At 50.9% G+C, this 17,914-nt stretch overlaps 5 protein-coding genes across 6 annotated transcripts; 3 read left to right on the forward strand and 2 right to left on the reverse strand.

Moving 5' to 3' along the window:
* Positions 1 to 3,987: 3,987 nt before the first annotated feature.
* Positions 3,988 to 5,522, forward strand: AAFC00_004218 (uncharacterized protein; the record flags this gene model as incomplete). 2 transcript variants are annotated; one of them, XM_069343825.1, is made up of 4 exons in its annotated part: positions 3,988 to 4,100; positions 4,149 to 4,336; positions 4,391 to 4,452; positions 4,521 to 5,522. In XM_069343825.1, the coding sequence occupies 4 exons, from the start codon at positions 3,988 to 3,990 to the stop codon at positions 5,520 to 5,522; spliced, it is 1,365 nt and encodes a 454-aa protein (XP_069202373.1). The 2 variants fall into 2 exon arrangements, with proteins under 2 accessions (XP_069202373.1, XP_069202374.1); XM_069348440.1 differs by lacking the exon at positions 3,988 to 4,100 and having other exon boundaries at positions 4,117 to 4,336.
* A 72-nt stretch (positions 5,523 to 5,594) lies between these two features.
* AAFC00_004219 (uncharacterized protein) lies at positions 5,595 to 8,112 on the reverse strand (the record flags this gene model as incomplete). Its single annotated transcript, XM_069343826.1, has 2 exons — positions 5,595 to 6,497; positions 6,553 to 8,112. 2 exons carry the CDS (start codon positions 8,110 to 8,112, stop codon positions 5,595 to 5,597), a joined length of 2,463 nt encoding a protein of 820 aa, XP_069202375.1.
* A 208-nt stretch (positions 8,113 to 8,320) lies between these two features.
* Positions 8,321 to 9,445, forward strand: AAFC00_004220 (uncharacterized protein; the record flags this gene model as incomplete). Its single annotated transcript, XM_069343827.1, has 1 exon — positions 8,321 to 9,445. The coding sequence occupies one exon, from the start codon at positions 8,321 to 8,323 to the stop codon at positions 9,443 to 9,445; it is 1,125 nt and encodes a 374-aa protein (XP_069202376.1).
* Positions 9,446 to 14,551: 5,106 nt separating this feature from the next.
* On the reverse strand, positions 14,552 to 16,444 carry AAFC00_004221 (uncharacterized protein; the record flags this gene model as incomplete). The annotated part of the gene is made up of 3 exons (XM_069343829.1): positions 14,552 to 15,573; positions 15,628 to 16,031; positions 16,089 to 16,444. 3 exons carry the CDS (start codon positions 16,442 to 16,444, stop codon positions 14,552 to 14,554), a joined length of 1,782 nt encoding a protein of 593 aa, XP_069202377.1.
* Positions 16,445 to 16,823: 379 nt separating this feature from the next.
* Positions 16,824 to 17,789, forward strand: AAFC00_004222 (uncharacterized protein; the record flags this gene model as incomplete). Its single annotated transcript, XM_069343830.1, has 2 exons — positions 16,824 to 17,195; positions 17,262 to 17,789. 2 exons carry the CDS (start codon positions 16,824 to 16,826, stop codon positions 17,787 to 17,789), a joined length of 900 nt encoding a protein of 299 aa, XP_069202378.1.
* Positions 17,790 to 17,914: the final 125 nt, after the last annotated feature.

A 17,914-nucleotide genomic window follows, 5' to 3' on the forward strand; every position in this document is an offset into this window, starting at 1 on the left:
GTGGTGATGGTGATGAGGATGATGACGGTGATGTTGGGAACGAGGCGACGAGAGTGACAAGACTGACAAGACGAAACTTGACAATAGCAGAAAGCGTAGAGCGTAGAGCGAGCGGGCCTGGCACAGCGAATGCTGGCCTTTCGATGGCCGTATGAACTAAATTTGGCCAACCAAAACAGTGACTATCCCTTCTCTCCCAGGTTGATGTAGAGAAGTGGGAAGGAGGAGAAAGAATGCGAATGCGGCGGGACATGCGGTTGCCAATATGGACTTGCCCGCCAGTACAAAGTTAGTGTGCTCGTGCTTGCCGGATCGAGGCACGGACTTTTGTTCACGACCTCGACCTGATGCGATTGGCCGACGCTTAATTGGCTTGACCTTGAAGAGGTCTCCTCGGATTCGTCTACACTCTCCGTTCTCCTACCACTACGGAGGTACTACTGATGATACTGTATCTTCCGAGGTCACGTTTAGCCTCAACCCACAACACGGTACTGATAATGCAAATGGTGCATCTCTCGTCGCAACCCATAGCAGTGTACTGTACTGCAGCGACTGTATGTACTCCATCACAAGTACTGACCGTACAATACAATACAATCCTCGGACGGCTCTTCCGACTTCTTGCCGAGACATGTCAGAAGCAAAGCAGAGAAACACATCATAGCCAGTCTTTACATGTACTGTACTGTACAAAATGCAGTCAAAGCAAGCATTTATCCATGCATATACAATTAGTTCATTGTCATTCATGTATTCGTCGCTGATTGAACAGACCCGTAAACGTAATGCACCGTTAATCGCCAATGAGGGGGCTCAAAATAAGGTACTGTACTGTGCAGTAATGTACACGCCCGCGTAAAGACCAGAAGCGTACATAACGTGTGCTGTGACCACGTTTTGGCAGCACTTGCATGGAGATCCGGACGGGCTTGCGCGCCTGTGTAAGGTGTGTTGTTTACCTTACGGTGGGGGTTCGACGAGATACGATGCTCATTTGTACAGGAAGGTACTGTATGTACTGACTGTACTTCGAAGAGGCGCAGTGCATGCGCATGCAATGCTGTCGCATCAATCGATCTCGTGCGATTCGACTTCAATCAACTCTACTCTGACAATTACCTACACTCTAAATCCATCCCGTACGCACACATTGCCCCAGCTTGGTTAGGCATATCAACGCTCACACCGGTGGTCGTGTACACAAACTAGATTGTGCCCCAGACTTTTTGCGGTTTACGGCCAGGCACAACAGCTTCCCAATCCGAAATCGTCATTTTGTCACTAACAGAGCACACCGCCAGAAATTCCGATTCAGACAACTCCAAGGGTCCTGCTGCGGCAGTGCCACAATCACCTCTCCTGGAAGGACCCTCTTCCTCGTCATTTTAATATCCCACCATTAATCTACCGGGCTGAGACTCTCGTCATATCCTGTATTTCGATCAGCCAGGAGTTGATGGGAAAGAGAGGCACAAGCCCATTGAAGCGCTGACCAAATAGTCACTGGGTTTCCAGTCCTTCCTCGAAAGAGCAATTGTTCACATGCACACAAAGAGGCTCGTGCATTGGATTGTGCTTTCTGCCTTTCACCTCACAAGAGAACGTCGTTCATGCTCGACACTGCTCTTGGCATCTTGTCGATCTCGCCCTTCCCACATCTGCTGCAGCACTCGTCATTCGCAGGAATCGAACCAACGCTAAAGTAAGCAAGAAATAATAATGCAGTATGATGTTGACTTTTTGGCATCGTTTATCCCATCATTGAACTCCGGCTGCCCCGATCAAAACAAAGATGCGCTTAGTCCAGTCGTCGTCGCCGCCTCCACCTATGGAAACTCACATAAGGATAATATTACGCTTAGGCAAACCCCACTCTTGTAAGCGACCACTAACGAAGTCGAGATTAGCCCTGATATAATCGGAGATCTGTTTTCCCTCCCCTTACGAGCCCCGATTTTTCTTCTTAGTCGTCTCGCTTTCGTAAGTCCAAACACGACAGGTCAGGAGTTCGCTTTCGCAGAGGGGGGCGTGTCGGGCATGATACAAGGGGCTTCGCCACCAGTGTTTGGTAAGATAGGCATGCCACAAAATGCAATTTATCCGTAGAGACAGACCCTTATGCCGGATCCCACGGATCTGCATGGTTATAGTGCACTTGTAGGTCGAGTAGTAAACAAAGCAACGAACGAGGTGCAAAACCGGGAAAAGCACAACAGTCTCATTACTCTTGTCCACACCCCCCTCGGTCCAGACCGGTCCTCTGCCCACTTGTTCGGGTGCACGCTCAAATTTGATAGATTGTTTTGTTTGATCTCCATTACCTTTTTCTTGGGGAGACATTGGAGAGCTGGGGTAGAGCAAGATCCGAAATGTGCAATGCAGTGTCTCGACGTGCTCTGATCACTCGTTTAGGCATCTACTGTAGAGCAGTGCAAGATAGGTAAATACGCAGCGTGAACCCCCGGAGACACTCTTCGTATCTCGGACCCCACACCGTAGCCTCCTCAATAACAACAACAGACTGTAGGTAATCCGTCCACCCTCAACAGTACAGCTCTGTCGACGTGTCATACATGCCTAGCCTGCAAACTTGTTGTGCTAATTCCTTCATCTGCAAAGACGATGTCTATGAACGGGTTTTGAGCCGCGATTCTGCCCCTCTTGCCCCCTCTCCGCCGGCATCCGGGGGGCCTACTATGCATTATGGTGGCTATCTAAGGATTGCCTTCTTCTGTAACGGCGTGCGCCTCCGCAGGCTACTATAGTAGGATCATCCCAAGTGTCACTCATGTGATGCGTGAAAACGATCACGGTGGTCATCTTTCCTTAGTGCAAGCAGGCTTCGTATAGGTGCTATCTATTCCTGATGTGGGTGATGGTGTTGAGCCTTGCTGTCTAGTGTGTTCTTGATGGGCAGTGCTATTCAGATTGGACGTCGGAGTTCCAATATTCACTGTCTTGTTGTTCTATGCCAATGTGGTACCGTTTTGTCAAGACATGGTATATTCATAGGTTTTATGATATTATACAGGTGTTTCCCTTCACCTAGCTTTTACAAACGGCTTTTTGTTTTGTTTCCGTCGAGTTCTATTCCTAGAGCGAGCTGATTATCAGTCTCATGCAGGCTTGACACCCTTGTAGATGGCAGCAATGCCATTAGTCAAATCCTCCTCGCCTTGCAATCCTGCGTGTTGGAGTTAACGTCGGAAATGGTGACGTACGTGTTGCGGTCATAGTTAATGTTTATATAGCGTAGTCGAGCATGCGAAAGGCAATGTCGCCGCTACCGCCTACGATGTCGAGGTACAAAGTAGTCTATCTAAAGATGAGGTGGTGTATGCCGAGGGACATAAGGTCGTTCATTAAGGTATGTCGTAGGAACTAGCGATTAAGGAGAAGACGCCGGCGGCTAGAGAAGAGAAGAGCAGGTTAAACACAGGCCTAGCTTACTTTTCGCTTGCTATGTTGAGTGTTACCTTTAGACTTTTCTAAGAACTTGTTAAGCGTCTCGAAGCCGGAATGTGTCGTCTTTTTATGCTGCCTGTATTACTCTATCTTATCTTATGGCCACTGCTGCTCCGCTAGACACCAAAAGGTCGTGAATCTACATCTTAGATGAGAGACAGGAGGTGACAGCCTGAATCACTTGGTAAGAAGGTGGCTATTTGTGTGTAGAGGGAGGCGTGTTTCAAGTATTTCAAGTATTATAGGCGGCGAGAAGATCAAGCAGATCACCGCCGAACTTTACTTTGGCAGAACCTTGACGCCAAGCATCTTCCTATGCAAGATTGAGTTACGGGTAGATCTTGCTTGACTCGCGCTACTGGCACTGGCTTAGACCGACGCTACCCGTCTACTCCGCCTGGGGTGAATGGTCGATCCCTCGGTTGGTATTGTACCTTGTACACAGAACTCATGTATGACCTGCATCTTAGGTGTGTTATGTTTGATGAGGTGTTTCCCTCTCTTCTGAATCATGTAATCATGTCCTCGTTTACGCTGTCGAGGCTGACAACTAAGTCACTGCGGCGTACAAATGCGTACTTATACTATTGCCGACGATGGAACTCGGTATCACAGCGTCCAGGTTCAGATCGGTATTTCTACCTACCTATGATACCGATAACATTGACTGATCCAGACAGAGTCCATTTCCCAGGAGCGGTGAACAGCAAATTCACCAGGAACCTCGACTTTATCCGACCGGATGAGAAGTCGGCGCTGCCCACCTATCGCATTCTCGACCAAGATGGTGTCGTCGTCGATAAGATCAGGGAGCCGCCTGACATTAGTGATGGAGAAGTACTGAAGATGTATAAAGACATGATCACAGGTATTGTATTCTATGTTGATCGGATGCTATTCATCTCGCTGATTTGATCCACAGTCAGTATTATGGACTTGATCATGTTCGATGCTCAGAGGCAAGGCAGGATCAGCTTCTACATGGTAAGTCTCTCCTCTCACCAACGATATCACATCACCAGTCAAAGTGTTTCACGAACTAATATCTGTAGGTTTCTGCAGGCGAGGAAGGCATAGCTATAGGTTCAGCATCCGCCCTCGGCTCGGACGACCCAATCTTCGCGCAGTACCGTGAAGCAGGAATCTTCCAATACAGAGGCTACACGCCTTCGGACTTCATGAACCAGCTGTACGCGAACAAGCACGATCCAGGTCTAGGACGCAACATGCCAGTGCACTACGGAAGCAGCAAACTGCACATCCACACCATCAGCTCACCTCTCGCCACCCAGATCCCGCAAGCGAGCGGCGCCGCCTACGCCGTCAAGATGCAAAACGCCCTCGACGCGTCCAGCAGAGAGCCCAGGTGTGTAGCTTGCTATTTCGGCGAGGGAGCCGCGAGCGAAGGCGATTTCCACGCCGCGCTCAACATCGCCGCCACGCGCTCGTGTCCTGTCATCTTCATCTGTCGCAATAACGGGTATGCCATCTCGACGCCGACGCTGGAGCAGTATCGCGGTGACGGAATAGCGTCTCGTGGTATTGGATACGGGATCGAGACGATTCGTGTCGATGGCAATGATGTGTTGGCAGTGCGTGAAGTCACCAAGAAAGCGAGAGAGATGTGCTTGCGGAATGGTGGCAAGCCCGTGCTCATCGAAGCTATGAGCTATCGAGTCTCGCACCACAGTACGTCGGATGACTCGTTCGCTTATCGCGCAAAGGTCGAGGTGGAAGACTGGAAGCGTAGGGATAATCCCATCACGCGCCTGAGGAAGTGGATGGAGACGAAAGGGTTGTGGAACGAGGACAAGGAAAAGGAGCTGAGGAGTAGTGTCAGGAAGGAAGTACTAGAAGCGTTCAGGACTGCCGAGAAAGGAAAAAGGCCGTCGTTGAGATACATGATGGAAGGGGTCTACGAGGAAATGACTGAAGAGCAACGAGAACAGATGAAGGAACTCCGAGAGACCATGGAGAGATACCCCAGCGAGTACGACGTCAGCGAATTTGAGGATGGACTTGACGGGCTCAAGGATAGTTCATACAACAAGTAGACCATCCACCAGCAGTATATGAAAGACAAGTGCAAAATCCACTTTGCAATTGCGAAACTCCTATGAATTTTTCTAATCCTCCATTCCAAAATCATTGACTGCACCCAAGAACTCCCCACGAACTCCGCCCTCTTGCGCCAATAACTCATCGACGTCGATGCCTCCAGAGGTAAGATAACGCTCGCTGACGCCGACATTGATCCTCTGCTTCAACAGATCATTGAGCTCCCATCGAAGCGCCTTGGTCTCATCTTTAGTCATAGACCTGGCCTCGACCTCCTTCCTCTTCCTGCCTGCTCCACGACCCCTCTTACCAGGCGCCTCCTGCTGAAACTCCTCGGAGTCATAGTCGACGCCCAAATCCTCGGCCGCTTCCCGGAGGAAATCGTTCTCGCTGTTCTTCTTCTCCTTTGCGATCGTCGTGTCCGCCAGCTTCTTAGCCAGCGTGGCTCTGGGCTTCAAACGGCCGACGACGCGGCGGTCGATGTCCAGGGTGCGGATAAAGAAGCCATTCTTGCCCTTTTCGCCTGTCTCCGCTGCTGTCGCTGCGGCGGACGTTGCGTGGACTTTGGCGACCAAGCGCCTGGTTCCGGCGACTTCCTCGGGTCCACAGATGAGGATTGAAGAGCCTTTGGTTCCTGCACGCGCAGTACGTCCTGAGCGATGCACATAGGAGTCTGCGGTACGGGGTAGATGATAATGAACGACGAGTTGGACATTGGGAATGTCGAGACCGCGGGCGGCGACATCGGTGGCGATCAGGATGTTACTTGCGTTGGCTGTGCCCTTTGCTGCTGTGAAGCGCTCTATCGACCGCATGCGTGCCTTTTGCGCCATCTGTGAGTGCAGAGGGAGCACAGGTAGCTGCAGGTTCTGGAGGAACGGGGTCAGGCGGCGAACCGCTGAGATGGAATTGACAAAGACAAGGGCCTTCTGGTTTGCGTGTAGTAGCAGAAGCGCGTAGAGGAATAGATCCTGCAATGACGGTCAATTCGAAATGCTTTTGTGACTTTTCAGACAATGTTCTTACCTTTTCGGTTCCTGCACATTCAACAAGTCCCTCCCTGAGGTTCGAGGCCATCTGGCTCAGAGGGTTGACATCCACAAATTTGGGCTTCTCCTCACGGAAGTTGAGCTTCTTCAAAAGATACTCCATGCTCTGCTTCTCATCCATAAGGCCGCTACCAAACTTTTGCTTGCCTGCCAGCTTCTGTTGTAGTCCTTTATGGAATGTCGCAGAGAAGACGAGCGTTTGTCTCTGCCTGATCTCCTCTTCGGTGATTTCGAATTCCTCCTCGTCGGCATCGGCGCCCAGTACTTGATCTTTGCGATCGAGAACATTGATGATCTCTTCAACCTCCTTGAAGTGACCCTGACTCAAAAGTCTATCCGCCTCATCGATGACAAGAAATTGAATCTGCTTCAGCCACTTCAAGATACCGTGTCCACCGCTGATGACTTCCCAAAGACGTCCAGGAGTGCCAATGACGATATCTGCCGTCTGCAACAGTCTTTGTTGCTTGAGGATCGAGAGACCGCCAGTTAGGCATGCAATAGATGGCCCTTGACCACCAAGTCTAGAACATACTTCATTCATGTGCGCTGTGATCTGGTGGGCAAGTTCTCGTGTAGGCGAGAGAATGAGAGCCAGAGCTGGAGTCCGGGTCTTTTCCTCCTCGGTCGCTGGCTTTTTGGCGTTCTTACGGATTGCCTGCAACTCGAGAAATCTCTCAATCACAGGGATACCAAAAGCGAGCGTTTTTCCAGAACCAGTGCTGGCCTTGCCAATTACATCATGTCCAGCAAGAACCTCTGGTATGGCAGCTCGCTGAATAGGTGTAGGATTCGCAAACTGAAGTTTCGACAAAGAAGAAAGAGTTTCGTCTGATAAGTTCAAAGGACGCCATGCGCTGATGTCGGCACCTTCTTCCTCGTCATCCTCGAGCAGGTCTCCGATCGCAGCAAAAGACATTCCATTCTCAGCTTGAGCATTAGAGGCCTTTTTAGTCTCGGCTTTAGCATCTTTCTTGGGCTCCTTCTTAGCTTTTGGTTCTTTCTTTTCTTTCTTTTCCTTCTTCTCCTTCTGTTTCTTCTCCGGCTTCTTCACTTCCTTGGCTTGCTCGGGATCATATTCTCTAGCAGGATGAGGCGTGACAGTCTCCACCTCCAACGTAGATTTGGTTTCTACTGGGGTCGCCACTTCATCACTTGCTTCCTCATCACCAAATCCAGACCATTCCTCTGCGTCAGAGTTTGCGCCCTCGCCATCAGGATCGAAAGGGTCCTTTGACTTTGAGTCACCTTCGCCGGCTTTCTTCAATCTGTCACCAGTTGCACGGTACGAGATCTTGCCACCATCTTTGACAATTTCAACATCATCGATTTCTTCCAATCCATAGAAGCCCTCGAAGTCGTCCAAGCGATCTGGCATTTGAACTTCCTTCCATGCCAATTCTTCAAGTCGCACATTTTTGGGTGCGACTGGTGAAGCTCCTGCCGCTTTATCTGTATGTTCTACCTTACGGCGCTTGCTGCCTTCTGTCGCAGCACCCTTGGTTGGCAACGCTCTTTTCTTCTGAGATGCAGCCATGCTTATTGTTTGAATTACAGAATGGATATGCAGATTTCTTGACGGCGAAGTCGAAACGCGGATAGCAGAATAAAAAAGTTCAAGGGTCCAGCTCTGGGGCGGATTAACTTCGGCGTGTGGACGGGGCTACAGTAGAGCCTCTTTTCTTTAGATCTATGCGAATTGTCACAATACTAGCACTGATCTTGAATATACGTTTGCCACAAGTATGGGAAAATCATCCAAGGACAAACGAGACGCTTACTATCGCCTCGCCAAAGAGCAAGGGTGGCGTGCTCGTAGTGCATTCAAATTGCTACAGCTTGACGAAGAATTCAATCTTTTCGAGGATGTCACCAGAGTAGTGGATCTCTGCGCTGCGCCTGGAAGTTGGAGTCAAGTTCTATCTAGAGTCTTGATCAAGGGCGAGAAGATTGGTCGCGCAGGCTGGGAAGACAAGCAGGCCAGGGAGAAGCTTGCTCTGCACGGACGAGCCCAAGACTCGGATATCACAAACGATATGGCTACTGTTGAAATCAGTGAACAAGAAGCCAAGCCGAGGAAAGATGTGAGAATTGTTTCTATCGATCTGCAACCAATGTCTCCTTTAGAAGGCATTGTAACAATGCGAGCCGACATCACTCATCCATCAACTATCCCACGACTACTTCAAGCCCTGGACCCGGACACTTACGATCCAGCAGCGGTCACAGCCTCGCACCCAGTTGACCTTGTTATCTCAGATGGAGCACCGGACGTCACTGGTCTCCATGACTTGGACACGTATGTTCAATCTCAGCTCATCTGGGCAGCACTAAACCTTGCTCTGTGTGTGCTCAAGCCTGGTGGCAAGTTCGTGGCCAAGATCTTCCGTGGCAAGGATGTCGACCTGCTCTATGCGCAACTCAAGATTGTCTTTGAACGGGTACGAGTCGCCAAACCTCGTAGCAGTCGTGCCAGTAGTGTCGAAGCTTTTGTTGTGTGCACAGGCTTCTGTCCCCCCAAGGGATTTAAGGCCAGCCTGGACAACCCTCTGGGCGCCGGGGCTAAGCTTCAGCCTGCACCGGGAACACAGGCGAACAAGGCAGCGCCGGTGCGTGTCGTACGTCCCGACGGTATCACCGAGCTCGATATGGGATCAGATGATGAGTATGACATTGAGGAACAGCGCTGGATTGCCCCCTTTCTAGCTTGCGGAGACCTGTCTGCTTACGACGCAGACGCCTCGTATCATCTCCCGAAGGACCACGTGGTGTTAGATCCTGTGCAGCCACCAACGGCTCCTCCCTACAAGAAGGCTTTGGAGAATCGGAAAGCAGCAGGTGGTGCGTACGGCAAGACCAAGCTAGGCTGAAGCCTAATCGTACTCCGCAGAAAAAAAAGATCTGTCGTTTCATGCAGCTTATTGCAGTTTTATATCAAAAACCTAAGTAGCGCTCGAGAGTTCGGTACCCACCAAGCCGCTTCGAACGTAAGACAGAGTAGCGGCTACCTTAATCCGCTGGCACTATCGAAGCCTGACTAGTCTGACGCCATTGGGGTTGTCTCGAACGATCCTGCTTGTGGTCAATTGATGCCTGTACTACCATCCAGACAGCCGCAGAAATAGACTTCCGCAGGGCGGTTTGTAACACAATAACGCGCGCTTCAAAGTACTACATACCGCGATGCGGCACCGAAGCGCGATGTGTAGACTGAAGCCTTCGCTGGCGACCTCACCACAAGTACGATGCCGCACAAACATCGATTGACATGACCTGTTCACAAGCTTCACTTGGCTGTGAGTATCTGGCTTGGAGAAGCAGGGATTACAAACACCTCAGACCGCTGGTTCTAGAGCAAGGGAGGAGCAGGCGGAGAACTACCCGCGCATAGCGGCGGCATTGCGCAACTCAAGATTCCAGATCCTCCCGAACCCACGGTACACCATCCGCACCTATCGTCTGATGTGCATACGAACGACAGAAAACTGGCCACTTCATGCCACGTGAAGACAAGATCGAGGAGAAGGGGCGAATTCGACACGTTAATACCTCTACTTCACAATCTCATCACAGAAGTTTGGACAGGCAAAGCACAACAGCAGGAATATAAGTCGGATTGTACTTGTACGCTTCTCCCACGTAGAGCAGACAGATCTCGCATATACCTTGCTATCCCGACACGCCCTAACCTAAAAGTAACTTGCTTTACCTTATTTTACTCCCGTTTGTCTTATCAACAAGTACCTGAGCCACAGCACCTTACTTGACTTGACCTTATCAACAAAGTACCCACCTAGCTACCTAATGTACATTAGCTCACCAGACCACGAGGTACCGCTCCCTTGCCTGCCTTATACAAGTACAAAGTCACCGTGCTATACAGAGCATTTCTCCCCAGACTAACGGGAACCCCGCCAGTTAGTCACTTTCGTAAGCCCACCAGTTCAGCCAGCCTGCAAGCCAGCCAAACGAGTAAACCAAGAAAAAAACGCTTGTATATTGAACTTCCTTCACCCTTCGTAGACGGAAAAGAAACGAAATATGAAATCAAAAAGCTTGGCGCTCCAGCTTGCTTCACACATCTACGATGTGGCGCAGGAGGGACGTGTACAGATACCAATTATTGCTGCTGTGCATATGTGTATGCGTGCACGCATGAAGACGCATTGCTAGTAGTAGTGATAGAAGCAGCAGCAGCAGCAGCAGCAGGTCGGCGAATCCCGTGCGTGCTGCTTCTGCCTCTACTGCTTCTGCTTCTGCTTTTGCGTCTCTTCATGCACACGATAGCATGACGCATGCATGCATGCACCATGTCTTCACGTCCATCTATCGTGCATGTAATCGCGCTTGTGAACGCACCGTATGACTCCCATTTGTCAGGTGCTCCGCAGAAGCAGAAGAGATAGAGAGAGATATGTTGCTTTTCAGCGCACACGTCTTTCGTTGCTGTTCTGATATTGTATGTAGCTCGCTTTGGCTTGGCTTAGGTGGGGTGGGGTTGGGCTAGATTGTTGTGTGCTGTACGAGTGGTGTTTGATGTATATTAATTCTACAATTTTTTGATTCTCTTTCTGTAAAATATACTGTATGTATGTACTGTAGGCATTCGTGTTCACTGCTTCCGTTGATCAATTGATCAATCCGTTTATTGAATCAATCAATTCTCGTCATATCGGAAATAAAGGTAAAGATTGAGACTCTTGATTGCTTCAGAGTACAGTTTCTATTGGAGTATACTAGGTAACTATCTAGCTATGCTGGTTCTGTTTTCCTTCTCCGTGATCGATCTTATCTTTCCTTCCTTTTTGTCTGGGTAATCTGTGTAATCTGGGTATGGTAATAATAACATCATCTCTTTTCTCGTCCATCGTGATCAATACATTTTCTTTGCATTCTTCTCCTCTGTGTCTCGTCCAGCGGAGATCAGGAGGGCTGTTTGGGTGGGTATCAGATTTCGGCCGTTGTAATCGTTATATGAACAAAAGAAAAATAAATCAAATGTGATAGTTTTGGCGAAGTTTCTCGGGCTTGCGAGTCTCGGTTCTGTATTTCTTCTCTCCATTAAAAGGCACCGAAGCGCCGCCTCTGCGCGGTTCGACCTCGACGATGGCGACTTCGTCTCCGCTGCCGCTCCTGCGGTGATGATGGTGCGAGTGGTGGTGGGATGAGCGTCGCTGTTGCTCTTCTTTGGAGTAGCGCTCTTCGTAGTGGCGGTGGTGCTGCACCACTTCGTCACGAGAGGAGCGGACGGGCAGAGAGGTCTTCTCTTCGTGGCGGTAGATTGCTTTTCTGGGCTCTTCGGTTGCAGTGCTCGTGTGTTCGGCAGAGTGTCTGTGGCGTCTGCGGCGGGACTCGTGGAGCTCTGTTGATGCGGTGCGTGGGGTGGCGCTTATGACGACTTCTGCTCGATCCGATGGACGGCGGGTTGTGCGGTCGTGGTGCTTGCTGTCTTCGTAGCGGGTGCGCTCACTGTGGTAGCGGCCTTCCCTGCGTTTGTTGTCGTCGCTGTCACGGCTGCTGCGTCGATCTGACTCGCGTGGCTGCTGCTGCTCGATGACGGGGGTTTGCGAACGACGATGTGATTTGCGGGAGTGTTGCCTGCTCGTCATCTTCTCAACTACTCGGAGCTGGGCTCTCATGTTGGCGTAGGCGTGAGGGACCTCGACTCTGTCTGGTCCGACGTGGCAATGAGGAACTCGCTCGAAGATCTCGCCCTCGCGCATGTAGACGTAAAAGGACACATTGTGCGCGAGCAATTCGCCCTTGGAACATAGTTGGTCGCCACGCTTGTAGACTGCGTGTGGGTCTCGACATGCTGCGCACTGTCGGCAGTGCATCTCGAAGTAGTAGAATGCCCATGCTTCTTCTGGGGTGCGCTCCCGAGACACCTTGATCAGCGCCTTGTCCGCGGGAAAATGGACTTCCTTTGGGGGCGAGCCAACTGGCTGGACGGCGGGAGCAATAGTCTTTGTTTTGATAGTAGATGCCAGGGGCACATCGATAGGACGAACAAGAGCTGGCATCAGTGTTGTTTTGTGATTGGAAGTCTTGCGAATTGGTAGTATCGTGATGTTTAGAGGGTATATTATTTTCTTGAAGTGATTGTGGGTTTGCTTGTTGATATTGTTTGCAGAGTGCTTTGTGTGGAGGGATTGTTTGAGGCAAGGTGATGTGAGTGTTTTATGTGTTGGACTTGAGACAATTGTTGCTTGATATGAGAATAGATATCCCAAAGGAGGGGAGGGCGGGAAGACATAGTTATACCTTGACCTGCCTCAGTACATCTACAAAGTAGTATATGCAGAATATGTCCACCTGAAGGATGATACGCAATGGTTGCACACCATCCTCAAAACAGACGCCGCGCATGTCGGCACAAGGATAGTACACGCATCCACATGAAACGACCCCGGCTAGATCGATACGCTAATATGCAATCACCCACCTGCTTCGGGACTGCTTTCATCTGTGTAGCTTTTTCTGGACTGACATATGCATGGTTTGCAGAGGAAACCAAGAGCACAGGGCTTCGTGAGTCGCTCTGAGCCGCTGCATCGTGAGTTGAATGGTGGGGGGCACGTCACATCTGGAAACGCTAACGCAAGCGCCAGATGATTACATGCGCCGAGACAAGAGCTACTATGATACTATTGTGATACCTGGCCGCAAATGAACTGCGGTCTCTCATCCGCAGCGCCATTGCTGCTGACACCGGTGGCAGAAGTGGCAGTGTTCACGAGGTGCGAGCTCGTTCGAAGCTTTGGCAATGGGGCGGGCGTCGAATGTTCCTTGGCGAGTCATCCGCGCCACGAATCAGCACTGCAGAAGCCTTGACCGGTAGTGGACCCCGCAATACTCCTTGCATGGAACGATTCAAACACCGTTTCGTCGTTCAATCTATCCGACATATCTTGACCGGTGGACAGCTTTACAAAATGACATCTCCTTGACTCTTCCAGAATTTCGAAGCCGGTACCCGACGGAGACCCACCAGATCAACGGGATCCGGCACGGAGAGTTGACCGGTTTGCAGATGAGTCACAATCCTGCTTTACGTGTTGTGTATCGCTTCAAGAAATCTATAGAGTATAGCCGAGGCAAGTGTTTCTCCGAAAAACCAATGACTGCGATGAATTGAGGCTCGAGCTACAAGTGTAGATTGACCCACGTGCCTGCATCAATGAGAGCCTGATGGTGAGAAAGGTTTCGCCGTGTACATCGTCAGTGTCGTGTTGAGCATTTACGATCAGCAATACGGTCCATGACCATGGTCACGGAAACCGCAGCGTGCACGGTTAGCCTCATGGTGCGAACTTGATGGTTGGGAACAGATCATGGCTGCTCACTCTGTTGCCCCATGCCTCAACTGCAACGTCTTCGTCCATCGTCAACAGCCGGTCACGGGCAGGCAGCAGGAGGCAGGGAGCAGAATGAGCATTTGCGCCTTGCTGCCTTCCAGCAATAGACGTAAAGCACGGTTTCACCGGTAGCAGGTACCAAGCTATAGATTGGCCTAGGCAATTGGCTGGTCCGCAAAGATGTGCGTGTGACCCGGGGATCTCGACGTAGGATGAGACCTGTTTTTTTGGGCATTCGCGCATCGTCTGAATAGCCTTGTGATTCTGGGAATCCGAGGAAGATCTTCAGGAACGTGCGACATCTCGCCGTGTCTTGTATTGTGTCCCAAAAATGTCGCTTGTTGGTTGCTCATGCGGTGTCTGCTCGCCTTTCGTGCCCTTGTGCATCTGCGACGTGGATGGGAGTATCTCCCGGCGCAGCATGTCGGACGCGAACATGACAGAATGTCAACTAGGTAGAGTGTCGGACCACTCTTGCGTCTCACTCTGTGGGATCAGCAGACGTAGATCAATACAAGTGAGAGGCCCGGGAGAAACTTGATCAAACTTCATTTTCGCAAGGTCACGTGTATGGACTTTGGGTCGAATGTAAGGTAGGGTTCTGATATTGAAAGCCTGTTACTGAAACTTTTTTTCGTCATTGATGGTTCGTCCCTTCATCACCTTGGCTTTTACTGCCGCAATTTTTGCCTTCACAGTCTCCTTGATAGTGACTAGGTTGGACGCAGGCACTTCGTCGGCCGCCACGAACCTCCTGACAATGAGATTGAAGACACTTCCGAATGCCATGGCAATGACCGTACTGGTCAAGATGATGACATTGTACGGCATGCTAAAATCAGGCGTCGGCAGAGGTAGGAGCAGGGAGGTTGTTCGCAAGTACATAGACTCCCCGCCTTCGACAGAAGGAAGCACACGTATAGTAGCGGGGGCAACATCGAAACCCCTATTCGCGTCTGGTGGGTACTCAGTGTATCTCAAAATAGCCTTATCGAAATCATAAGTCAACGTCACCGTTGATGCTGCCGGAATAGTGATGCGTAGCTCCAGGTGAGTGCCACGGCGCCTATCAACCGCCGGGCGGTAAACTACCTCCTTGATCGGGTTGCCGCTTTCTCCCGTGGAGACGACAGCGCGTAAAGTATGCAAGTAGGGTTTCATGAACCAGGGCAAAGACTCCAAGTAGACTAGCTGCACAGACTCAGAAGGCGATGGGTTGGTCAGCACCGTACGAACACCGCCACGCTCTTGGCCATAGCCTACGAAAGTCCTCTCCGCGTACAAACGAGGCTTCTCAAGCGATTGTGGCGAGATAAGTGACTGTTCCGCCAGGGACATGTCAAAGGTTCCGGATGAAGGCAGCTGATAATACCTCAGCATACCATCTTCGGACTGACGTTGACTGTAGGTGTTGGCAGCAGTAATGTTGATCTCAGCACTCGAGCTAGTCTCAAGAGTGATAGTCTCAGCGTTACCACTGAGGGGGCATGCGCCTCTGATGGGGCGACCGAAAACTTGACTGAGACTCCAGGGGCGTTCGGTCGTTCTGTCGACTGGGAGGCATGTATCATGGTTCATGTATGGTTTCGAGGTGTCACACTCGATGCTCTCCAGAGGTGGTGGTCTGGGCAACGGATCGTCTTCTGGTAGTCAGTCGATTGCGCTGGTGTAGTGAAAACAAGAGGGAAACATACCAAGTGGTCTCATGGACCTCTCGATGTCGAGAACCATGTCGACAGTCTGCTCAATCTGCAGAATGCATTGGCTCCCATCCTCTGGACACAAAGGTCGCACATCTATAGCCATTGACTGCCACGAGGCATCGAACAATTTGTGTCCATCTAGTAAAGTAGATATGCCCGCCTTGCCTTTGCACGGCAGTAGCTTGAGGAAGGGGGTGAGATTCTCAGTGCAGACCACTTCGTGAGGCAATGCGCCATGGAGGAGATGGAGATTGGAAGAGGAAGCATTATGCAGACTGCCCTCTGACTGGAAAGTGGACACGGGTCGGATTGTTTTGGTGGCGTCGATGAAGTTGAGTGAAGCGCAGAACAGACCGGAGAGGGAGTTGCTCAAAGACAGCCATCTCGCATTCGCCCTGAGTTCTCGAGTCAGCCATCATTTCGCTCATTGACATGAAACAAGCAGAGCCTACTCTTCATCTGTACTGGCTTCAATCCACGCCCATAACTCGACACCAGTTCCACCCTCTCTTCTGCCTCCGCGTGGTCTGGCTCCCCAAACAGGAGAGTCCCAGCGGCCGAGACTAAACCTCAGGTGTAGCTCTTTTGTGCGAGTGTGTTGCAGGATCTGGCCCAGAGAGCGGGGAAAGAATCTAAAGTTCTGCTCTTCGAATGCAGACAAGGTGGTGTTGCTCCTGAAGTCGAATGCGGCCAGTAGAGCGGAATTGGGGAGAGGTTTCAGGGAGAGATTCTCCTGATACTCAGCTGCCTCAGCCCATGACGACGACAAGGCGAGCCAGAAGATGATGAAAAGAAAAGAGAAGAGCATTGCGGCCTCATGCCGCGAACCAAAGGTGGAACGTTCAAAGCATGTATTATTGAAGTGAGTATAATGAAGTAGATGGAATGATATTAATGCGACCTGCTTCGGATAAACAATCGCGCCAAGAGTTTTGAGATGCGGAGGTGAGGCAGTCGCGCCGCATTTTACTCTACTTTAGCTGTGTACTTTACCTGTATATCATTCACGGGAAAGACACAAGCAAAACCAGAGAGATCAACGACACAAACAAGCGGAGCATATAAATCCTGCTCATCGCCACTTGTGGATCCAGTTCTACGCCCAAAGAAGAAGAAGAAGAAGAAGAAGAAGAAGAAGAAGAAGAAGAAGAAGAAGAAGAAGAAGAAGACTCGCGCCTCCCCTCACTATGGCTGCCGAGCAGAGAAAGCTGCTCGAGCAGCTCATGGGCGAGAACCTCATGGTCGCTCCCGGCACAGCTCGTGGCCCGTCAATCACCATCACAGACCCGAAAGCCTGCAAGTCATATATTGTTGGAACCTGTCCACACGACCTGTTTACCAATACCAAACAGGATCTCGGTCCTTGTCCAAAAGTGCACAATGAAGCCTTGAAGGAGGAATATGAGAATGCCGACGATCAGCAAAAGCGGAAATGGGGGTTCGAGTTCGACTACATGCGCGACATGCAGCGCTACATCGATGACTGCAACCGGAGGATCGATCAGGCGCAGAGGAGGCTGGAAAAGACGCCAGACGAGATCAAGCAGACGAACGCCATGGTGAGTCAGAGTCATCAGCAACACGCTCTCGCTGCCTTCTTCACTTGATGCTGACTTTGACAACAGCTAAAACAAATCAACGAACTGTCTCGGAGCATCGAGAATGCACTGCTCGAGATTCAGATCCTGGGCGAGCTAGGCAGCGTCAACACCGCGGTCACGGAATATTTCAAGGTCAGGCAGCTCAAACAGCTCAAGGAAGACCGCGAGAGAGAGCTCAAGGCCTTGTCAGACACATCGGGACCGTCGGGTCACCAGAAGCTGCAAGTGTGCGATGTCTGCGGCGCCTACCTCAGTCGACTGGACAACGATCGCCGTCTCGCCGACCATTTCTTTGGCAAAATGCATTTGGGTTACGCACAGATGAGAAAGACATACGCTCAATTACAAAAGGACCTACAAGGCCGACCTCCGCCGATCAGAGACGAGCCTCAGGCTGGCTCTAGGGGAGGATATGACGACGGTGGTTACGGCGGCGGAGGCTACGGCGGCGGCCGAGGGGGCTATGGAAGGTCCGGCGGCTACGGAGGTGGTGGGGGTGGAGGTGGTGGAGGCTTCAGAGGCAGAGGTCGTGGAGGGCACGGTAGATGGTAACTCAACTCATGATATCCTTGGCGTTTTGCAGGCAATGTTCAAATGGATGGAGCGTGGCGTTGGTCAAGGCAAGGCTGGCATCATCGAAAGACAGACAGAATGGGTGATGGTCTCGAGGCGTTGTA

The sequence above is a fragment of the Neodothiora populina genome, assembly GCF_041146345.1.
Source record: "Neodothiora populina strain CPC 39397 chromosome Unknown canker_contig_17, whole genome shotgun sequence".
Classification (NCBI taxonomy): Eukaryota; Fungi; Ascomycota; class Dothideomycetes; order Dothideales; family Dothioraceae; genus Neodothiora; species Neodothiora populina.